General features: G+C 57.7%; 1 protein-coding gene across 1 annotated transcript; it reads left to right on the plus strand.

Annotated features, from left to right (window-relative positions):
* Positions 1–2,739: 2,739 nt before the first annotated feature.
* BAP1 (BRCA1 associated deubiquitinase 1) lies at positions 2,740–16,965 on the plus strand. Its single transcript, XM_086619077.1, is given in 20 exon segments — positions 2,740–2,817; positions 6,649–6,678; positions 6,779–6,833; positions 7,573–7,595; positions 7,598–7,704; positions 8,092–8,211; positions 8,701–8,762; positions 8,846–8,988; positions 9,745–9,823; positions 10,582–10,705; positions 11,032–11,116; positions 11,119–11,148; positions 11,547–11,734; positions 12,077–12,210; positions 12,827–13,065; positions 13,068–13,302; positions 13,428–13,587; positions 14,316–14,408; positions 14,921–14,993; positions 15,307–16,965. Coding segments are annotated over 20 exon segments (2,151 nt in total). The 5' UTR covers positions 2,740–2,780; the 3' UTR covers positions 15,441–16,965.
* Positions 16,966–17,191: the final 226 nt, after the last annotated feature.

Consider the following 17,191-nt stretch of genomic DNA (forward strand, 5'->3'; position numbering starts at 1 on the left):
AGAGGGCAGGGTAATGGATTTGGGGTGGCCGTGGGCGAGGGCCAGCTCCCTGCACTGCTGGTGGCCCCGGGGGACTCCTGCCCTGGCAGGTGGCTTGCAGCGGTGCCAGCCTGGTCCCTCCATCCCCCCCGGCTGCAGTGGACAGGATGCCAGGGCTGGCTCCTGGGCAGGTCCCTGTCACCCTTGGTGGCTGCAGGGCCACCTCTGAAATGGGTGGCATGCTGGGATGCATCAGCCCCACAGCTGGGTGCTGTGGTGGGTGCGGGTCCAAGGTCACCGGGGTGGATTGAAGCTCGGCACACTTGGTGCCACCACTGTGCCATCACCCCAGGGAGCTTGCTAGCTGGCTTTCTCTGCAAATAAAGAGGCCGAGCATGGCACCGCAGGGAGCGAGTGGCTGACAGCACCAGGCTCTTTGCATGCCAGCACAAGGCCTGGCAATAATGATGCCTGCTCTTACACGGGGGAAAAACTGACCCAAAAAAGCCTCCGTGCCCAGGATGACCCCTGTTGTCTGCTGTGCCTGAGGAGCCAGAGCTGTGTTGTGCCACCCGGGGCATGCCCTGCGCGATAGGGCTCCTTCCAGCCTTCCCTGTGGCACCAGTTCATGTACAGCAGTGCCAGCCTGTGTCTGGGTGCAGCTCCCCCCTTCCCCACTGTCCCCTCCAGCCACAGACCGTTTCAGGGCTGGGCAGGGTCCAGGAGGAAAGCAAACGGCTGCCAGCAGGTTAAACCTGTTCCTGGGTAAACATGGGAGAGGCACTAATGTCACTGTTCCCCGGGCAGGAGAGGGGACATGCAGAAGGTGGTGGCCCCAGCACAGTTTTGAGGGGGCTGCACCCCACCTTGGATGTGTTTCTGGTGGCTGGTGGCCCTGCAGGGCTGGGTGGGACCAGGCTGGTTTGGAGGGGCTTGATGCTGGCTGGTGGAGCTGAACCAGCACCCAGGGCCTCCCCAAACGCCAGGGTCGGGAGTTGGTTGTGGAGAGCACCCGCGGGCTGCCGGCACTGTCCCAGGCTGCCGGCAAGGTGCTCGCTAGCTTTCCTCGCCTGACATGAGCTCACTCGCCTGTTCGGTCTGGGGCGATAAGGATCTCCCCCTTCCTGAGGCAGGGCGGCCCCACACAATGGTGTGAACCGCAGCCCTGCCGGGACGGGCATTGTTTGAAGGCAGAGGAACGGGAAAGTAAAATAATAATAATTAAACCCCCTAAATAGCTCGAGCAAAGCCAGGTCATGATATCATCGCTCCTGCCTGTGTGTGTGTGTTTGTGCTGCTGCAGTGGAGCACCACAGCTCGCCACGGTGCCTTTGATGGGAGCAAAGTCCCCCGGCAGTGCTGCCCTGTCCCACAGTGCCCCTGTGGAGATGAGCTGTGGGTCCCAACTCCCTTCTCCCCGTCCCACCTCTCCTGCAAACTCAGGCTCTGGGAGCACTGATTTACAGGCCAGACTGGAGCCAACTATGGGGATTAAGTTAATGGCAGGCCTGGGGGGCACAGGAGAACGATATGCAAGTAGAGACAAGGACATGGATGTAAAGCCAGAAAAAACGGACAAAAGTCTAATTCCTCAGGGCCTGGATTTAATGGCTCTGAAGTGCCTGCAATCAATCAGCCATGCTGCTGAAATGCCTGCGCCCCGTTGGCTCCAAGGGAGCCCCAGTGCTCAGCAGAGCAGGGGCTGGGCTGCCCATCCCGGGACGGGCAGCAAGAGGGGACCCCTGGGGTGCGTGGGGCCTGGCCCTGAGGTGAGCTGCGGCAGAGGCTGGAGGTGGCACCGGGGCCAGCAATGTTTCAACTGAGCAGGAACAAAGACCAGAAGAAACCAGTGCCTGAAAGGGCTTCCTCCTCCTGGTAAATCTCCTTAAATCTTTGCAGCAGCTGAGCTGGCCCTCCTGAGTGGATTTACATCAGGAAGGCTGGAGTAGGAGAGCATTTGTCGGGTGCAAGCAGGGTTCTGCACGGCTCACGTTGCAGCTTGTCTCTCATGACAACCAGCCAAGAGGCAACCTGGGCCCCTGATCTCCAGGGGCTGAATGACACCTCCTCAGCCACCCTGCGGGGTGGAAGGAGACGGCTTCGGTGGGCAGCTACAGCGCTGCTGCCCCTGGTCTCCTCTGCGTCAGGGGAACAAACCCCACCTGGGTCCTGGCGCTGCCAGCCAAACCCTGTCCCAGGGGCAGGAGCTGGACGAGGGGAGCGCCGGGGGACGGGGCGTGCGTGGGAACAACGGCTGAACAAAGCCACGGCGGGGGGACGGGCGCAGCCGCGGATCCAGCTCCTATTTTTAGCCCACTTCCTAAGGAAGCGCAGCGCAGGGGCGCCCGCTCGCACTGGGAGCCTTCCCGCCTCTGGGGCGGTACGAGGGGGGCCGCTGGCAGGGCCGGGGCTGGCACGGCGGGCCCCAGCCTCGCCGGGAGCCCCCGCACGTCAGCGCGGGGCGCCCAGCCGCTGGCGGCGGGGACACGGACGGGGACGGGGACACGGACCCGTCCCTCGCCACGGGCCGCTCGGGGCGGCCCAGCCTCTCGAGCCCCAGCCCCGGCCCGAGGCCCTGCTGCCCTCCGGTACGGGGGACAAAGCCCCGGAGCCCCCCCAGGCCTCTGCCGCCGCCGTCGTCACCCACAACCGGCGCGGTGCGGCGCGCGATAACGTCACGCGGCGTCGCGCCGCGATGACGCGCAGGGGCGGGCGAGGACGACGACGACAGCAGCGGTGGTGGCGGCGGCGGGGCCCGGAGTCGCGGCCGGACATGGCGGCGCGGCCCGGCCCGCGGGAAGATGAATAAAGGCTGGCTGGAGCTGGAGAGCGACCCCGGTGAGCGGCGGGGGGCTCGGCTCGGCTCTGAGGGGCGGGCCGGGGGTCGGGCCTGGGCCGGCGGGCTCCGGGAGGCGGGCCGGGGGTGTGGGGGAAGCTTTCGGGGGGTGGCGTGGCAGGGTTACGGGGTCCGGGGCTAGAGCAGGGGGGCGGGGGGTGTGGGGGTGCGTGGGGCGGGAGCAAGGGAGGGGAGGGGGCGCGGGAGAAGGGGGCCTGGGGAAGGAGAGCTGACGAGGGAGCCCGGGGGGTGCCTGGGGGTGCAGGCGGAGGGGCGGGAGGGCAGGCGGGCAGGCGCGGGGGTAGAGGTGTGTGGGGTGGGAGTAGCGTGGGTCCTGGGGGGCAAACGAGGCGGTGCAGGGTTGTGGTGCCTGGGGTATAGCCCCTGGGGGGTAGGGAGAGGTTGCGGGGTGTAGGGCAGGCAGAAGAGGGAATGGCAGGAGGTTGGACATAGGGGCGCTGGTGAGGAATGAGGGCAGGGATGGGGTGAACAGGGCTGCAGGAGCATCGTGATGGCTCAGAACGAGGCCGGGGCTCTGGTAGCAGCCCCAGGCAGCTGTGTGTGAGTGGTCTGATAAACCCAGGGGTCTCTGTGTAAAACATCTGAAATGCCACGATGGTGTAGCATGAAGCGTTCCTGTCGTTTGCAAATGCACCCCAAAATACCACGGAAATATAGGGAGAGGTGTGCGTATGGGATGTCCTTTGCTACAGAAACAGTTCTGGCTGGTGGTTGCCCCAGAGCTTAGCACGCAGTTGAGGAGAACCTGTGTCACTTGGGAGCATGCAAGGGTGATGTCTGTCCCTGGGTGTCAGATCCTGTCATCACTTTGCAGCTGAGCAGGTGGATCAGACCCTCTCCCCCGGGTAGCCCACGAAAGGTGCTGAAGAACCTGGTGTGGTGCCTGAGCAGCTGGGAGCAGGACAGTCATGGGCGTCCCCTTACCGCTGCATCGGAGAAGGTGGTTTCTGTGATGGGGTCCTGAGTTTGTTTTGTGAGTTAGGATTTGGGGACCAAAGCTGGCATCAGCTGGGGCACTAGCTGAGCGCTGTTTTAACATCTCCGAGTTGCTGTAGTGTGATGTGGGGTTGTCCTCTGAGAGACTGAGAGCTGATCTTTAGGATGTGGTGGTGTGTTTTTGAGGCTGTGGGTGAGGAAATTGGACTCGTGGCATTATACTTGTCTTCCTGCGCTCAGCAAAGGATTCTGTCTGCTGTTGGTCTCCCAGTCAGTCCAGGTTTTGCCACTCTTTATCTTCCTTTTACTGGTGCTTGGGAATTGCTGAAATTGTTAAGGTCCTTCCCCTTCTTCTTCACCATGGCCACGCTGAAGACAGGACATGGTTTGGATTCTCAGTCCTGGGAGGGAAGGTTATTTACTTGGAAGATAATCTGTCTGGGCAGAGGCACCGCAGCTGCGCTCCTTTGGATGTGTGGAGGTTCGGATGCAGAGGTGGCAGCTGGGACAGCGGCTAGGAATGGCCCGTGTGCTGCCCTTGGCCTTCAGCATATCACATGAGCTGCCCGGCCCTCACCACGGGGCTTGGGATTGAAAGCTCTCAGTGCTTTACTGGTCATGAAAGGTTGGTAATCCAGACTTGGGCTGTCCACTGCGGCTGCTGGGCCAAGAGGGGAGCCTTGGGGTCTCCAGGCTGCTGGCGTAGTGTTGCATATGCTTGGGGATACCAGAGTGTTTCCTCCAGCTGACATAAATAATTTGGGATGAGGGTTTTGGGTGTCCCAGGAGTGACGGCAGCAGCAGGACTACGCGTTTTGTGGATGCTGAAGAAATACAAAATATTGACTTGAACTGTAGAAAAAAACACAGTTGGAAGGGACCTCTGGAAGTCTTTGGCCCAAAGCAGAGCTAACTTCAGAGGCAGTTCAGGTCGCTTGTGGCTGTGTTCCGTTGAGTATGACCAGGAAGCAGATTTCTGCACCCCGGTCCCAGGGCCGACCACACTGATAGCGAAGGGTTGTTTTTGATCCAGGTCTGTAGTCAGAATTTCTCTTGCTGCGGGTTGTTACCATCACTTCTTGTCCTTTCACGTTGCTCTTGGAGAAGTTTGGCTTCTGAGTTCTCTGGGTGCCCAGCAATGTTGATCAGATGGGAGGAGAACACACGTCGGCTGACTTCCCATCTCCTTTGGCAGAGCCCTGCTGGTCTGATGCACGCTCCTGGAGAGCTGCTGCGGAGACATCGGAGTGCTCTGGGCTGAGCCACAGTGAGCTCAGAAGTGCTGCTTGGTCGTGTCCGCTGGTGGTACATGCGGGAGCAGCGCTGCTTTTGGTGTTCATGGTGGGTCGTGTTTGCGAAGCCTTGCTCTGATGCGAGGCAGAGCTCGTGATACGGTTCGCATCTCGCGTCGCACGTGTTCTGCTGTGGTCAGTAGACTGGAACTGTTGAAATTGGAGAGTCAGTGAGGCGTTCGACTTTTGCGGAAGCTTTTACAGTTGAAAGACTCTATGTGTAAACAGCTGCCACTCCGGCTTCCGTAACGGACCCTGTCTGAAGAGGGAACAAGGAGCGTGGCTGTAATGAGCATCTGAAGACCCCGATGGTCTGCAGGGACCGCTTGCCCTAAGGGGGTGGCTGCAGAGAAGGCAGCGAGGCAGCGGCGCTGCCTGAAGTCCCTGTGGATGTCACCCGTATGACGCAGCCCTCCGCGACGTCGAGCGTTCTGAGCAAAAACTTCTCTGCCAGAAAGGTGCCGGGGTTTGGTGTCATGGCGTTGCGCGGCAAGGAGGCCGGGGTTTGGCCGTCATGGTTCGAAGCATGTTATTTTCATTGTCTGTTTCTTCCCACTGGCAATTTTGTAAGAAATAAGATGTTTTCTGCTAAATTAATGAAGACTTTTTGCTCCCAGAAGTTTCCTCCCTGTTTTAGTCATTTTAACTTTGGTGTGGAAGCCCCATGGGCTCTTCCCTTCTTGATTGAGCCACTGACATTGGGTTCCTTAAATCCGTTGCTTACAGGGATGTTTCTCGGGATAGAATCCTTCTTATTGATGTTCCCTGGCCTTCCTCCCAGGCTTTCAGCAGCCTTTACAGGGGAGCGAAAGAAGCAGATTTGTTATTCCAGTCTTGAGCTCACTAACTCCCCATGCAGGGGGCCCGCCTGAAACTTGGGCCGACTGCCTTTGCTACAGCATTGTAGTGGGAGCTGCTGCTCAGTTGCCGATGTCTAAAAATCCTTCAGTCTCTTTGCTGTTGTCTCTGTATCCCTGATTATGGCCTTCTGTAATGGGAATTTTGTAGCCACTGAAGACAGGCTCTTGGATTTGGTCCCCCAGGAGAGACGGCGATGAAGATGAGCCTTTTGCCCCTCAGACTTCCCACAGCTCTGCTGCTGTGAGCTGGTTTTCTCCTCACTGGTTGTCTTTCACTAACAAGAACATAAATTATCTTCTTTTAAAATATCCTGTGATCTATTCAGCAGCGTTTCCCTCCAGTTAGAAGCATTAGTGCGTGTGGTTTAGGTGCTCCCTGCTGCTGTTCATCCCTGTGGGGATATGTTTCTTGGCAGGTCATCTGCAGTGGGTCAGGATGCTGAAGGTGGGTCCAGCTTCATCGAGCTCTGACAAAAGAGGGTTGGTTCAGGTCCTCTTGAGGAAGAGGATGATGAATGGGGATGAAGGGAGCCAGAGCACCTGTCGCAAGCCAGGGCTCAACAGCTCTGCTGCTGGGGAGTCAGCGTGATCCCAGTGCCACTCTGCTGTGGTTTTCTGGCTGCACCTTGGCCTGGAACCACATGGGACCTTCAGGGGCCAGTGGCAGCAGGTTTCCTCTGCTCTCTTCAGTCAGAAGTAACCTGTTGGTTTTCTTCCTTTCCAGGTCTCTTCACACTCCTGGTCGAAGATTTTGGTGAGTGCCAGAAACCTTCCTGGGAAGTCGGTTTCGTGCTTGATGTCACCCCTAGTCCTTTCTGGTGGGCTTTACACCAGCTTCTGCCCTTTGTTTGCAGGGGTCAAGGGAGTGCAGGTTGAAGAGATTTATGATCTGCAGAGCAAGTGCCAAGGGTAAGTCACAGGCGTGAAAGTATGAGTTTTATTAAGCAGAATGCCTCTGCGGGCCTGGGAACTCATCGCCAGGCGTTCAGAAAGGCCCGTGTGAGCTCATGGTTGTGGAGGTCAGCATTATAAGTGGTGAACCAGGAGTTTTTTCATCAGGTTTGGGGCAGATGGGCAGTCTCGTGCCTTGAGAAAGACCTCCTGGAGCAGGTGGAGGTCATACTTAGAGGGATTCATCTCCCTTTCCCCAGGGAGAGGGGCAGTGCCAAACAGCATGCGTGCAGTGTGGGCTTTCTCCCTGTCTCTGTTTTGAAATGGCTTTGAGGCTGTTGCTTTCCTAAAAGCCGTTTTCCGAACTCTTCCTGAAAATGAGTGCAACGTATATGTAAAAGGAGGGGTCGTTTGGTGGTCAGGTACTATTCTGCAGGTCAGTCAGTGTCCAGAGGTGAATTTCACCTCCTGTTTCCTTGTCTTGAGTCTCTTAAGACCTGTCAAACCCCAAAGTTTTCAAGCTTGATTGTTGTCTGAGCCTAGAGCATCAGTGCAGGAGAGTGTCCTTGGTAATGTGGGGCCGGGAGGACTTGTGGCAGGGATGGCCACTTCCAGAAAGATGGGGCTGGTGGTTCTGCTTTTCCTCTCTATCTTCGCTCTGCTTGTGGTTTGAAACGGAAGGTTTCTGGTGCTGGGCAGAGCAGCCCCACTGGTGTGGTCCATCCGAAACGACGCAACTGCTGACTTCTCTCCACAGCCCTGTGTATGGGTTCATCTTCCTGTCAAGTGGATTGAGGAGCGCAGATCACGCCGGAAGGTCTCTACCCTGGTGGATGAAACATCGGTGATCGATGATGACATCGTTAATAACATGTTCTTTGCTCACCAGGTAGGCTGGAGGTGAGGGGAAAGAGGGGGATGTCTCATGTGACACCTCAGGGAAGCAACAGGGAACTGAGAGGCTGCACTGCTCTTGCTGGTCCTGAGGCCAGCTCCTCTTTCCTGGGAGTCTCTGCCCTGAGCTCCAGGTTGGAGGGAATCCATTGAGGGCTGTGAGCCTGTCCATGGCCTGCACTGTGAGCAGATGCTCACGGGGCCATGGTGTGGCTCACTAAACGAGACTGACTTCCTCCCTCCTTTGAGAGCTGAGGTCAAGTCGCTGCTCTCACAAGTGCTTCTTGCGTCAGTGCTTTTCAACTGATTATTGTCAACTCAGAGGTTGTTGAAGGGTTGCCTTGTTCCTGCTGGTTAAGATGGTCCTTGTGTCACCCTCCAGCTGATCCCCAATTCCTGTGCCACCCATGCTCTGCTGAGCGTCCTCCTGAACTGCAACAATGTTGATCTGGGCCCCACGCTGAGCCGCATGAAGGATTTCACCAAAGGATTCAGCCCTGAGGTAGGGGTGGGGGCGTGCGGGGCTCTGCATGCGTGGCGTGTGTCCATCTGCCTCTCGCTTCTTGCTCAAGATGATGCTCTCATGAGCTGGCTCCTTTCTGGTCCTTTGTGGCTTCTGGCTACATCAGCGTTGCTTCTTCTCTCTCATCTTCCACCTTGCCTTGCTCAGCGCCTCAGTCCCCTTCCACAGCACAGCTCTGGGCCTTCTGTCATGCTATTCCCTAGCCCAGATGCATTCTAAGTCTGTGATCAAGAGTCTTCTCTCCTGCCTTCAGACCTGTCTTGAAGTCTGTGTTTCTGACTGTAATTTCTTTAGCAGAAATTGTGTGTTCTTTTCATCCTGGCTTTTACCTGAAACTTGGCAGAGCAGAGGGCGTGCCTGAAGGTTGCTCTCCTGGTCCTGTGTATGGATGGAGGGAGCGGGGAGCTGGTGGGTGAAGCATTTTGTTTGTTTCCTGTCACTTCTCAGTTGTTTTGCTCTTTGCTGCAGAGTAAAGGCTATGCCATCGGCAATGCCCCCGAGCTGGCCAAGGCCCACAACAGCCATGCCAGGTGGGTGAGGGGGTCTGTCGCAGCTCGCTCGTGCCGAAGGAGGCAGGCTCTCTGCTGACCTCTCGCCTCTCTTGCCCTCGCAGGCCGGAGCCACGGCACTTGCCGGAGAAGCAGAACGGTATCAGCGCCGTGCGAACCATGGAGGCTTTTCATTTTGTCAGTTATGTCCCCATCAAGGGACGGCTCTTTGAGCTGGACGGGCTCAAGGTCTATCCCATTGACCATGGTAAGAGCCTACCTGCCCCTGCTCATTGGCACAGTCGGATAGACACCCTGGTATGGCTGAATGTATGTGTTATTTTTCATCGCCACTGAGCGTTAGCTGATGTTTGTGGAGAATCACTCCAGTGCTTTTTCTAGCCTTGCCATTTTCCTCCCCAGTTGCTCAGGGTCATGAGAGCCCTCTGCAGCTCTGAAATAACTCGTTATCACAAGCAGAATTTTGTCTCCTTACCCTCTCCTTGCACCAAATAACTGCTGCGTGTTGAGGCACAAGATCCTAACGTAGATCCCAGCAGGCTGCTCACATTACTCCCTTCTCTTACAACTTGAGCGCTAGTTCTGTCTTTCAGACACTTTTTTTATCCCCACTAGGACTTTGCTTCTGTCTGTCAGGCCTTTGGTAAGGTACCCACTTCATGTACTTGGGTTTCGTAAGCATGGCACCAGATCCAGTGGCAGGTGGATCCCTTGGACTTTGTGAGCCCAGAGCCTGTGAATTGCTTGTGGTCCGTAGAATTCAAACCTCACCTTTCCACCTAGCAGATAACTCATGTTTTCCATTTGGAAGGCCGGGGCAGGGGGTTCCACGTATGGGCTGAGAGTGTGGGCCTTCTGCGTCCTGGCCCCTTTCTTGACTTGCTCCCTGGTATGTAAGGGAGCTGTGAAATTGCCTCTCGTGGGGATGGCAGGATCCCCTCTGTGAGTCTGAAGCAGGAGCCTTGGCCTGCTTTGCTAATTCCAGCTTGTATCGTTATCACAGGGCCATGGGCTGACGATGAGGAATGGACGGACAAAGCCAGGAGAGTAATCATGGAGCGCATCGGCCTGGCCACTGCAGGGTAATGTCCCAGGCCATGGTGCAGGCGCTGGCCTCCTCGCCGTTCTTCTCTGGATTACTTCTACTGTGGTCTCTGTGTGAAGTTGTGGAAGTGGGGGTGGAGAATGTTGCTTGGGAGGGATGCAGGTGCACTACTTCCTTGCCTTCTACTTGCGTGCACTTTGCCTGTCTTCAGAGCACGTGGAGAAGCTGTGCTCTCTGTGCAATGCAGAGTCCCTGCAAATGGCTGCACAGGATAAGAGCGGCCAAACTAGGTCCCTGTTAGCTCGAGTCCGTAGGAGAAGGAATGGTGCTTCTGGTCCTAAGCTGGGTCTTTTGGATGCTTGGGCATGAAGGTGACCAAACAGTGGCACAGGTTGCCCAAAGAGGTTTTGGAGTCTTCATCCTTGGAGATAATCGAAAGCCATCTGGATGTGGTCCTGGGCAACCAGCTCTGGGTGACCCTGCTGGAGCAGGGGCTTGGAGCAGATGACCTCTGCAGGTCTCTTCCCACCTCAACCAACCTGTGACTCTTGTGAAGGGTATTTTGTGTTGTGGCTGAAGTAACTTTGCTCTGCTTGTTCGGCCAGTGTGAGGTTGATGAGATTTTTGGGAGAAAAGCCTCCTGTGTTTTGGTGTTAACCACCAGGGCAGGGGAGGTGCTGCCTGGAAAGAGCCTGCAGGAGGTGTTCGGGGTATGGCGGGCAGCCTGCTGACCCCCCCTGCTGGGAGATGGGCTTTCCACTGCCACCGCCACACATCCCCTGTCCCTTCCTGCAGGGAGCCGTACCATGATATCCGCTTCAACCTGATGGCGGTGGTGCCTGATCGGAGGATGAAGTACGAGTCCAAACTGCACATCCTGAAGATGAACCGCCAGACTGTGCTGGAGGCCTTGCAGCAGGTAGGACAGCCCAAGCCCTGAGGGAGCATGAGCCTGGGGTGGGAATAGGCTCTGTTTTCAGGGCATCTCTCTTTGCTGTGAGGGCCCTGGATTTTGAGGGTTTTTTTTGGTCTTGAGAAATATCTTCTGGGAAGAGGAGATAAGCAGCCTCCCTTGGCCTTTTGCTGCTCACCTGGGAGGTTGTCAGTGGCATTGTCAGTTGCTTGTGCACATGGATGCTTGGCAGTTGGCTCAGCCTCACGAGTTCTGCAGTGCTTGAATGGGAGGGATGTGGTTTGGGTCACACCGGTCCAGCACTCAGTTTCTATCTGTCGTTGGCCTTCAAGCTTATCCGAGTAACTCAGCCTGAGCTGATCCAGACCCAGAAGTCTCAGGAGTCTCAGCCTTCCGAAGAGGCAAAGCCAGCCAGCAGCAGACCGTGACCCCAGAGAGCACCCATCCAGGTAGACCCTGTACCAGTGGTGTTGCCAGCCAGCCACCCTGGCCTACCGTGGAGTGAACACAGGCTGATGACAAGAGCTGACTGACCTGGAGCTTGAGGCAGTTTTATGGTCAGCTTTGCTTTGTTTTCTCCAAGCCCAGCTCTGTGTGCACTGTGCTGGGGTGTGGTAGATGCCTCTGTGCCTGGGAGGAGTGTTGGAGGGATGCAGAGCTTGAAAATGGGAAGGCTTAAGCTTGGGGACACTGGTGACAGCTGGAGGTGAAATGGGAGGTGGGTGGGATGTTCTGGTGGGGCGTAAGATCTCTCCTCTTATGTGGGGTGGGCAAGAAGTGGCAGAAGACATTGAGTAAAAAGCGTGGTGGTGCTGGTCATGAAAGGCTGTGCTGTGCTTTATGGCAGATGACACCGATGAGCCCACCAGCCAGGGCCACCCTGCAGCCACGCAGAGCCCGCCCAACAAATCCAAACCGGTGGCAAAGATGTCAGCGAGCGGTATCAATGGGGCGCCTCCAACAAACCCCAACCCCATCGTGCAGAGGTTGCCAGCCTTCCTGGATAATCACAACTACGCCAAATCCCCCATGCAGGTAGGCTGGAGCCTCAGGCCAGCAGCACACCTGACTCGAGCTGAGCTTTTCCCTTCCAGTCCCTCACCTCCTTGGGAGTCTCTTGGTCAGCCAGTCTAAGCCCTTCCCCTGCCTCGCAGCCTGCCCACCCTTGTGCTGACCCAGGCTGGAAGGTGAGAGGGTAAAGACTGACCTGGCAAAAGTGGTCAGTGTTAACGTGGGTCAGCTGAGCCAGCGTAGGGAAGAGTCCCCTGTCCCCTCTTGAAGGGGCAAGCCCTGGTGCTTGGCTGGACGGAGGATGTGTCCGCTGAGTTCTTCCTCCTTGCCCGCTGCCAGCAGGCCATCAGCAGTGGTGTTTTGCAGGAGGAGGAAGACCTCGCGGCAGGAGTGGGTCGCAGCCGGGTCCCAGTCCGACAACACCAGCAGTACTCGGACGATGAGGATGACTACGATGATGATGAGGAGGAGGAAGTTCGTAACACCAACTCTGCCATCAGGTGACAGCTTGAGCCGAGGGTAGAGCACAGGGAACAGACATTTACAGAGCTGCCAGCAGGGACTCCCAGATCTCTTTCCTGAGCACCGTTAGCTGTGTTAGAGCCTGCACCTGTGCATGCAATTAGGGCTGTTTTCCTCTTCCCCTGCTGTTTTGCTGTTCATTCACTGGATTTTGTAAAGCCCTTCTGTAGCTCTTCACAATCAACCCTGAATTTTGGCTGTCCTGAGTATAACTGTATTGGCAGCAGGCTTCGGGGAACCTCAGTTCCCCAGTGCTGACTGCCACATCAGCTCCTGGTGACAGTGTTGGTGTGCTTGGACTGCTGTGAAGGTCGGGAAGGTGGGGTCACAGCAAGGCTGCTTTTGGGGCTTCTGGAAGAAGAGCAGGGGTACACAGCACCCCTGGCTGCATAGGGGTACCTGCAGCTGAGCGGTTCAGTGGGGTGGGATGCTGCCAGAGAAGCTGCTGGCAGTGAGGGTGACCTAGAAATGTTTCAGGCCTTGCTTCATCCCAGCAGACAGCCTGGAGTGCTGAGTGCGGAGCCGGCAGTGCCTGCGCTGGGCCCCCACCTCCTTCCACCAGATACTCACCTTCCCTGCTGTGTTCCTGGGCAGGTACAAAAGGAAAGGGCAGGTAAAGCAAGAGCACGTGGCGGGGACTGCGGACGGCCAGCTCTCTGTCCTCCAGCCCAACACCATCAACGTCCTGGCTGAGAAACTGAAGGAATCACAAAAGGATCTTTCCATTCCCCTGTCCATCAAGACGAGCAGCGGGGGTGCCGCCGTGGCAGTGGTCACCCACTCCCAGCCCTCCCCCACCCCCAGCAACGAGAGCACAGACACCGCCTCCGAGATCGCAGCGCCTTCAACTCCCCGCTGCGCTCTCCCATCCGCTCGGCCAACCCCACCCGCCCCTCCAGCCCCGTCACGTCCCACATCTCCAAGGTGCTCTTCGGCGAGGAGGACGGCCTGCTGCGCGTTGACTGCATGCGCTACAACCGGGCCGTCAGGGACCTGGGGCCCGTCATCAGCACCGGGCTGCTGCACCTCTCGGAGGACGGTGTCTTCTGCCCGCTGGCTGTTGCAGGTAGGTGCCTGCCAGCTTTTGAGAGGGTGGCACCTCTCCTGCAGTGACAGGACAGTGTCCTTTGGCTTCGGGAGTGGATATCGGTCCTTTGCGATGGCTCCTAATAATGCTTCCTTCCCCTGTGCGCAGATGGGGGGAAAAGCTCCCCCCTTCCATCAAACCCGGTGAAGAGGCCCCGGTCGCAATCAAACTGGACGAGAAGGAGGGCAGTGAGGCCAGTGACAGCAAAGAGAAGGTGGGACTTGGCAGGACCAGTGATCACCCTGGGGGGGAAAAGTATTCTCCCAAGGTGAGTTTTGTGCTGCGGCAGCCCTGGGAACGTGGAGCTCCCTGCTCTCGCCCAGAGACGCAGCAGCGCTGGCAGCGACTGAACCGCATGTGCACGCTGTCCCGCGCGCGTCGCCGCAGCCGTCCCTCGAGGCACAGGGCAGCGCAGGTTTTGTGCTGTGCATCATCTCAGGACCTTTGCCTCGGCAGTGGGCAGAGCCGGGACGTTCGGTGTGCTGCGCTCTCCTTTGGGCCAGAGGCTGGTGGCACCCTGCACCCCTAAATCCCAGCCTGCTCTTCACCGCCTGTGTCGGCCCTCCAGCCAGAGACAGGACCAGGCTCAGGCAGCGCAAGGACATCAAGGGCTCCCTGGAGGAGAGCTGGCTAGAAACTTTTACTCAAAAGGGAAGTCTTCAAATTTTGAGAAGAACCAGGCCCTGGGGTGTTTCTCAGGCCTGCATGCAACACTTCCCCCTGTCCCAGAGAACCAGGTACACGGGGCTGCGCCAGGCTCGGGCAGAACCCAGCTCCCCTGGGGCTGACCGTAGTGCTCGCTGATTGATCACCCTTTGACTCAGAAATTGCCTACAATGAACTGACCTTTTTTTCCCCTGGCAAGTGTTTTTTGCTTTGATGATCATCCCTTTCCCAGCACAGAGAGGAACACCCATCAGCTCACCCTGCTGGCTCCTGGGCTGTGACAGGGGTTCGTCTGCTCACGTTTGCGTTTGCTCTGCTTGATCCTGGCAGGAGCTGCTGGCACTGCTGAAGTGCGTGGAGGCAGAGATTGCGAACTATGAGGCCTGTCTGAAGGAAGAGGTGGAGAAGAGGAAGAAATTCAAGGTGTGTTTGTTGAAGGCTTGTTTGCGTTGCTGATTGAGCTTTCTGAAGGCTTCTGTCTGGGTTGTCTTTATGTCAAAAGTGGAGGGAGAGTGGTGCAGCTGAGAACGGTGATGGGGAGTGTTTGGGGTCCCTTTCCCGCTACCGAACAGCCCTACAAGGCAGAGCTCCCGGCGGGACAGACTGAGTCCCCTGGGCAGCAGTAACTAGCTTGAGGAGGATGGTGACCACTGTAACAGATGAATATCAGCACTGCCAGGAGTCCTTCCCTCCCCACCCTCGCCTCTTTCCATCTGCTCTTTGTGGAAAATGCTGGCATCTGAACTGGGACGGAGACTGTCCCAGTTGTGCACTGGCCTGAGCTGTGCTGGGAAGTGGGTTCCTTCCTGCTCGGGTCTCCTTGGCCTGTGGGTTGGGCCAGGCATGCTGGTTCTTTGCCTCCTGTTAGCTTTGGGCTCTCCTTTCTCCCTGCCACCCATTTGTGGATTATTTATGGATTTGTCACCTCTTTGTAGATTGATGATCAGAGGAGAACCCACAACTACGACGAGTTCATCTGTACCTTCATCTCCATGCTGGCCCAGGAAGGTGAGCTGTGCTGTGCGGCCCAGGGGACGGAGCGTGGGGTTCAGATTCAGCTGCGGGAGCTGCACCGAGCATGGCAGAGCAGCAGCTGGGAGCCTGGGAAGCTCACCCTGCCCTGCCTCCTGTTTCTGCCAGGCCTGGGGCACGAGGTAGCGCTCTGTCTGGGGAGCCACACATCTCTGCTCCATGTCCTTCTCATTTATAGTCCCAGGAGGAGCCCACTGATGGGTTTGGGGCGAGGGAGGGAGGGCTGCGCTCTGGCATGAACAATACCAGCACTCCAGCACGGGATGTGTCTGTGCCTCTTCCCATGCAGGCATGCTGGCCAGCCTCGTGGAGCAGAACATCTCCGTCCGCAGGCGGCAAGGAGTCAGCATCGGCCGTCTGCACAAGCAGAGGAAGCCGGACCGCCGGAAACGCTCCCGCCCGTACAAAGCCAAGCGGCAGTAGCCTAAGGGTCAAGACTGTGAGAAGCAGCAGCTGGGCTTTGTGGCTTCGGGCAGTGGCACTTGGAGCTATGTTACCCTTTGCCCGAGGAAGAGGGACCACAGCGACAAGCCCTTGGCCGAGGTAGAGCCTGGGGACAAAGAGATACCAGGTTTTCCTCTGAGCCCGAGCTGTGAAAGGCGGGAACATGTCTTGAGGGGAGTCCCTGCAGCTGCAGCAGAAGGCAAGCGACTGCCCAGCTGCCTGACTGTGCCACAGCAGCACCCACATGCCGTGGGCCCGTGTCTCGACACTGTGGCTGAAGACTGCAGCAGGAGATGGAGAGCCCACCCGGATGGTGACGGGTCTGGCGTTGGGAGAACGCCAGCGATGCTGATGCGAGACTGTGCTGGCCACAGCTGGGTGTGGCTTGTGTCCTGTGTCCAGGCCTTCAGCTCTGTGCTTCCCCAGGGCATTAGTGTCTGTGTTTTGTATCCCTCTCCCTCCCTTCCCTAAATTTTTGGTTCTGACCTATGCTTTGGCCGTTGCTGAGCGAGGTGGCTCCAGGACAGAGCCTGTCCTCCTGCATCCACCCCTGCTGCACTGCCCAGCTCCCAGACCTAGCCAACACTTGGCCAGGCAGGTCCTGCCTTGCCCTGCTCTGGGGATGGCAGCACCCCCTGCCAGCACAGCTGGGCTCCCTGGTGGGCCTTGGCAGCTCTGTTGCTGGGTGAGGACAGGGGGGCTCGTCCCTGGAGTTGGGCCTTGTGCCCAGTGCTCCACAGTGGTGCTAGGGGTGGTGCGTGGCTCTTTTGCCACGGCTGCTCTCCTAGGGACCAGCTTTGTGGCCCTGGCAGTTCCTGTGGCTCACATGGGGTTGCTCCAGGCCCAGTCCTCAGCAACCCCATTGATTACGAACAAACCAAGTTTGTAGGGTGGCCTCAGTGCTGCTGGGCACCACGCAGGGGCAGGCGGTGGATGGGCAGTCACTGGGTGCCCTTGGAAAAGCCTTTCAGTGTGGGGAGAGGCGACTGGTTGCTGTAACGCTCAAGGTGGGACAAGGGCTGCAGGGGGGGGTGGAAGCAGTGAAAGGAGCCCAAAGCTGCTGCTCCTGACCACACTGTCCACTAGGCCAGAGCTGGCTGGTGCGGGCAGCAGCCTGATCCCTGCTGAGAGCCGGCCTTGTGCCTGCTGCCTCCGACTAGCCCTGCCATGCTCCTGCACACGGTCCGCTGCCTGTCCCCAGCAGCCTGGCAGAAATCTCAGAAGCCAGAGGCCAGCACCTTTCTCCCGAGGTGTCCTAAGGTGCAGCTGGGCCAGGGGAAGCTGCCACAGGAGAGGACTCGAGTTTTGCAAATGTGCAAATTTGTACAGATCTTGACTATGGAATGAAACTGTTCTTTTGGTATTTGTTGAAGAGAAGAAAATCCTTCTGTCTCTTGCTGTGTCTGATAACAAGTTCTGTAAATAATGGATCTGTCTGAAGGAATAAAGCTATCCTGTAACAGCCAGCCACGGGAGAGGGCGGCTGTGTGGCTGGGAGCACCGAGCGCCTGCGCTGGGTCATACTGTCCTCGCCGGCAGCTCTTCTGTGGTGCTAAAAACTTGAGGTGATTGTGGGGATTGCAACAACACGAGGTGAATGTGGTGCTGTGGAGTTGAGCTCAATTTATTGACACAGCTCCGAGGGCAGGAGGAGAGGGGGAGCAGCTCCCTGCCTGTGCTGCCTACCTCTGTGCACCGCGGAGGCCCCGGCTCAGGCCCTCAGCTGGGAT

This window comes from Tauraco erythrolophus, chromosome 12 (genome assembly GCF_009769465.1).
Source record: "Tauraco erythrolophus isolate bTauEry1 chromosome 12, bTauEry1.pri, whole genome shotgun sequence".
NCBI classification, from domain to species: domain Eukaryota; kingdom Metazoa; phylum Chordata; class Aves; order Musophagiformes; family Musophagidae; genus Tauraco; species Tauraco erythrolophus.